The sequence below is a fragment of the Schistocerca americana genome, chromosome 4 (genome assembly GCF_021461395.2).
Source record: "Schistocerca americana isolate TAMUIC-IGC-003095 chromosome 4, iqSchAmer2.1, whole genome shotgun sequence".
Classification (NCBI taxonomy): domain Eukaryota; kingdom Metazoa; phylum Arthropoda; class Insecta; order Orthoptera; family Acrididae; genus Schistocerca; species Schistocerca americana.
Window position 1 is genome coordinate 766,989,083 of NC_060122.1, and position 5,776 is coordinate 766,994,858.

Below are 5,776 nucleotides of genomic sequence, written 5' to 3' on the forward strand. Positions count from 1 at the left end.
TAACCATTTTATAGGACTAAACAGTTTTAAACATGATATACCTCACCAGAAAAGAATTCCGACAAGAAATCTGCATAAATGTGTCCTGCTCTCCGCTACCAGTTACAAGAGCTGACTCAACAAGAACTAATACGAGGGCGGTTCAGAAAGTAACCTCCGATTGGTCACAGTGCGGGTTGTGGGGGGAGTAGCGACGCCATCTGCGCATTCACGCACTCAACAGGTCAGTCGGCATCAAGCCGTGGTCGAGTGAACGTCGTACCTGCGCTAGTTTAGTTTTTGTGGCAGTTTGAAATGTGTGCTGCAATAGAAAACCCCGCCAAATGTGAAGTGCGTGCTGTCATAAGGTTTTTTACAGCCAAAGGATATTCTGCAGCAGCTATTCATCGTGAGCTTTGTGCCGTGTACGGACCAAGAGTTATGAGTGAAGGAGTTGTCTGTGAATGGGTACGTTTATTTAAAAGTGGACGAGAAAACGTTCATGATGAAGAGAGGAGTGGTAGACCATCATTGGTGACTGACGAACTCGTTCAGACAGTTGATGCAAAAGTTCGTGAAAATCGACGTTTCTCAATGTCGGAGTTGTCTACTGGTTTTCCACAGATTTCTAAGACTCTCTTGTACGAGATAGTGACAGCAAGATTGGGTTACCGTAAGTTCTGTGCACGATGGGTGCCCAAAATTCTTACCGACCACCACAAAACTCAAAGAATGGCCTCTGCATTAGACTTTCTGTCACGTTATGAGGACGAAGGAGAACCATTGTTAAACAGAATCGTGACCGGTGACGAAACCTGGATTAAGTACGTGAACCCTGAGACAAAAGAACAATCAAAGATGTGGGCACATTCAAATTCGCCTACCAAACCAAGAAAAGCCTCGCAAGATTTTTCTGCCAGAAAACTGATGGCAACGGTGTTTTGGGATGCCAAAGGGGTGTTGTTGGTTGAATTCATGGAACGTGGTACGACCATTACTCAAGACGTGTACTGTGAAACAATAAAAAAGTTACGATGGGCTATACAGAACAAACGCCGTGGTATGCTGACTTCCGATATCGTTTTTTTGCACGATAACGCCCGTCCTCACTCTGCTCGCAGAACAACGGCCCTTCTTGAGTCCTTCAAGTGGGACGTTATCAACCATCCACCTTACAGCCCAGACCTGGCGCCAAGTGATTATCACCTCTTCATGCATTTGAAGAAATGGCTCGGGTCACAGCGGTTTGATGACGACGAAGAGCTCAAAGATGCGGTCACAGGCTGGCTCCAGGCACAAGCGGGTGATTTTTATGCAGAAGGAATTTCAAAGCTTGTGAAGAGATACGATAAGTGCCTCAATCGCTATGGAGACTATGTAGAAAAATAGTGCAAAGATGTAGTTGTAAGATGTATATATTAAAATATTTTTATTTAACTTGGTGTATTTTTTTAAATCAACCGGAGGTTACTTTCTGAACGGCCCTCGTACGATCATAGTATTGACAATAAGCGTAGGTACAGTATTGAGTCAAATGCTTTTCAGAAATCAAGAAACACTGCATCTACCTTGTTTCCTTGATCCAAAGCTTTCAGTATGTCATGTGAGAAGAGTGAGAGTTGGGTTTCACATGATCGATGTGAGAAGGTTATTCTGTTTAAGATACTCGTACTTCAGTCGAACAGCACGTTTACTGACCACACACAGAAGTGGTGAACTGCACTTCTTCGAAGAATGTGTTCCTATTTGTACATACATAGAACATTCTGGCAAAATACAGTGGTCTATGAATAAATAAGTCCCAGAAGATCCCAGATATTAAAAATGTTGAATCAAAATTATAGTAGACAGGAACTGAAATGCAGATCTGTATTTCGCCATGCAGCGATTATAACCACTAGAATTATAACCACTAGACCGAGGTGTACAATGAACGGCGAGGAGCAATACAACGTATGAAAAAAAATCTTCCTCTAAAATATAATGATCAGTGTTGGGATGTGCTTCACACATATACATCAATAAAAATTTTGCGTCAAATTTTTATTTCGAAATTCACAGTACAGAGAACAAAAACTGGCTATGAGGCTTTGATATATATTCATTTGCAAAGTGTCAAGACTACCAAACTAAAAAAGAAGACATTTCTATAACGATAAAATCGTGTGTTTTGGTAGGGGTTTTCCACCGCACTCCTGAGCAACGCCAGTACATCATGAAACACCCACTTTCTCGGATTCAGGCTTGAATCTATCGCGATTTACCATCGATGAGTTCATCAAGGCAGCTCTGATCCATATCATCCCACACTCCATTGGCGATTCTGCGTAAGTTGTGCAGACCATGTGGGCGTTGTCGACGTCCAAAAAGGGCTCGCTTCAGTCGATCCCACAGGCACTCCACTCTGGTGATCCTAGCGTGCAGAAGGAACATGGGCACGAGAACAACACACTGAGCACGCAAGGTATCTTGCATCAAGTTGAAATTGTCAGCAAAATGTTGCGATACAGTCACAGTGTTGATTTCAGAATCTCGTCCCTGTACCACATCGACCTTGAGTGGTATACAGTCTCCCTAAGTAATGACACCCTGAACATCAATCCACCACCACCTTATGGCACATTTAGCTTGCTGTGTTGGAGGGTTGCCCCAAACATTTTGCCATCACTGAACACGTTGCCCCACGAACACGTGGCCCCCCACGAACACGTCACCTCTCCCCAAACACGTCGCCCCTCCCCGGACACATCGCCCCTCCCCAAACACGTCGCCCCTCCCCAAACACGTCGCCCCTCCCCAAACACGTCGCCCCTCCCCAAACACGTCGCCCCTCCCCAAACACGTCGCCCCTCCCCAAATACGTCGCCCCTCCCCAAACACGTCGCCCCTCCCCAAACACGTGGCCCCTCCCCAAACACGTGGCCCCCCTCCAACACGTGGCCCCCCTCCAACACGTGCCCCCCCAAACACGGTGACCCCCCCGAACGCGTCGACCGCCCCGAACGCGTCGACCGCCCCCAAACACGTCGACCCCACCCCCTGAACACGTCGACCCCCCCCCCAAACACGTCGACCCCCCGCCCTGAACACGTCAACACCACCCTGAACACGTCGACCCCCCCCTCAACACGTCGACCCCCCCTCAACTCGTCGACCCCCCCCCCCCTCAACACGTCGACCCCTCCCCAAACATGTCGCCTGCTCCCCCTCTGAACACGTCGCCCGCCTCCCCGAACACACTGCCCGCCCCCCGAACACGTCGCCCGCCCCCCCCCCCCCCCCACAAACTTGTCACCCGCTCCCCTGAACATGTCGCCTCCCCCCCCCCAACTCCAACACGCTGCTCCCATCCCAAACACGCTGCCCCCATCCCAAACATGCTGCTCCCCATCCCAAACACGCTGCTCCCCATCCAAACACACTGCCGCCATCGCAAACACGCTGCCCCCATCCCAAACACGCTGCTCCCCATCCCAAACACGCTGCCCCCATCCCAAACACGATGCCACCATCCCAAACACGATGCCACCATCCCAAACACGATGCCACCATCCCAGACACGATGCCACCATCCCAAACACGCTGCCCCCATCCCAAACACGCTGCCCCCATCCCAAACACGCTGCCCCCAACCCCAACACGCTGCTCCCATCCCAAACACGCTGCCCCCATCCCAAACACGCTGCTCCCCATCCCAAACACGCTGCTCCCCATCCCAAACACGCTGCTCCCCATCCCAAACACGCTGCCGCCATCGCAAACACGCTGCCCCCATCCCAAACACGCTGCTCCCCATCCCAAACACACTGCTCCCCATCCCAAACACGCTGCTCCCCATCCCAAACACGCTGCTCCCCATCCCAAACACGCTGCTCCCCATCCCAAACACGCTGCCCCCATCCCAAACACGCTGCCCCCATCCCAAACACGATGCCACCATCCCAACCACGATGCCACCATCCCAAACACGATGCCACCATCCCAAACACGATGCCACCATCCCAAACACGATGCCACCATCCCAAACACGATGCCACCATCCCAAACACGATGCCACCATCCCAAACACGCTGCCCCCATCCCAAACACGCTGCCCCCATCCCAAACACGCTGCCCCCATCCCAAACACGCTGCCCCCATCCCAAACACGCTGCCCCCATCCCAAACACGCTGCCCCCATCCCAAACACGCTGCCTTCATCCCAAACACGCTGCCCCCATCCCAAACACGATGCCCCCATCCCAAACACGATGCCCCCATCCCAAACACGATGCCCCCATCCCAAACACGATGCCCCCATCCCAAACACGATGCCACCATCCCAAACACGATGCCACCATCCCAAACACCCTGCCCCCATCCCAAACACGCTGCCCCCATCCCAAACACGCTGCCCCCATCCCAAACACGCTGCCCCCATCCCAAACACGCTGCCCCCATCCCAAACACGCTGCCCTCATCCCAAACACGCTGCCCCCATCCCAAACACGATGCCCCCATCCCAAACACGATGCCCCCATCCCAAACACGATGCCCCCATCCCAAACACGCTGCCCCCATCCCAAACACGCTGCCCCCATCCCAAACACGCTGCCCCCATCCCAAACACGCTGCCCCCATCCCAAACACGCTGCCCCCATCCCAAACACGCTGCCCCCATCCCAAACACGATGCCCCCATCCCAAACACGATGCCCCCATCCCAAACACGATGCCCCCATCCCAAACACGATGCCCCCATCCCAAACACGCTGCCCCCATCCCAAACACGCTGCCCCCATCCCAAACACGCTGCCCCCATCCCAAACACGATGCCCCCATCCCAAACACGATGCCCCCATCCCAAACACGATGCCCCCATCCCAAACACGATGCCCCCATCCCAAACACGATGCCCCCATCCCAAACACGATGCCCCCATCCCAAACACGATGCCCCCATCCCAAACACGCTGCCCCCATCCCAAACACGCTGCCCCCATCGCAAACACGCTGCTGCCATCGCAAACACGCTGCCCCCATCCCAAACACGCTGATCCCCATCCCAAACACGCTGCCCCCATCCCAAACACGTTGCCCCCATCCCAAACACGCTGCCCCCATCCCAAACACGCTGCCCCCATCCCAAACACGCAGCCCCCATCCCAAACAGGCTGCCCCCATCCCAAACACGCTGCCCCCATCCCAAACACGCTGCCCCCATCCCAAACACGCTGCTCCCATCCCAAACACGATGCCCCCATCCCAAACACGCTGCCCCCATCCCAAACACGCTGCCCCCATCCCAAACACGCTGCCCCCATCCCAAACACGCTGCCCCCATCCCAAACAAGCTGCCCCCATCCCAAACACGCTGCCCCCATCCCAAACATGCTCCCCCTTCCCAAACACGCTGCCCCCATCCCAAACAAGCTGCCGCCATCACAAACTCGCTACCCCCATCCCAAACACGCTACCCCCATACACGTTGCCTCGAAACAAGTTTCCTCCAAACACGTTGTCTGCAAACAGATCCGAGTTTCGCCCATCAGCAAAAACCAACGCCAATTCTTCGGTGTCTGCTCTGCAGATTTCTTGACCATTTTCTGTAGCAGTTATTTGGTTTACGAAGTGGTACTCTCCATGGTCGTCGGAAATGGAGATCTGCATCATACAGTCGTCTCCTAACCATTTGATGCGATACATGATGTCCTGTATGTGTCGAATGCAGTATTGGAGCACTCAGTTCATGGGTGCTTTTGGCCGGCCGCGGTGGTCTCGTGGTTCTAGGCGCGCAGTCCGGAACCGTGCGACTGCTAC

The 5,776-nt window shown here is 53.4% G+C and overlaps 1 protein-coding gene across 1 annotated transcript; it reads right to left on the reverse strand.

The window, feature by feature from the left end:
- Nucleotides 1–3,270: 3,270 nt before the first annotated feature.
- On the reverse strand, nt 3,271–5,349 carry LOC124613788 (uncharacterized PE-PGRS family protein PE_PGRS54-like). Its single transcript, XM_047142509.1, has one exon. It carries the CDS (start codon nt 5,347–5,349, stop codon nt 3,271–3,273), a length of 2,079 nt encoding a protein of 692 aa, XP_046998465.1.
- Nucleotides 5,350–5,776: the final 427 nt, after the last annotated feature.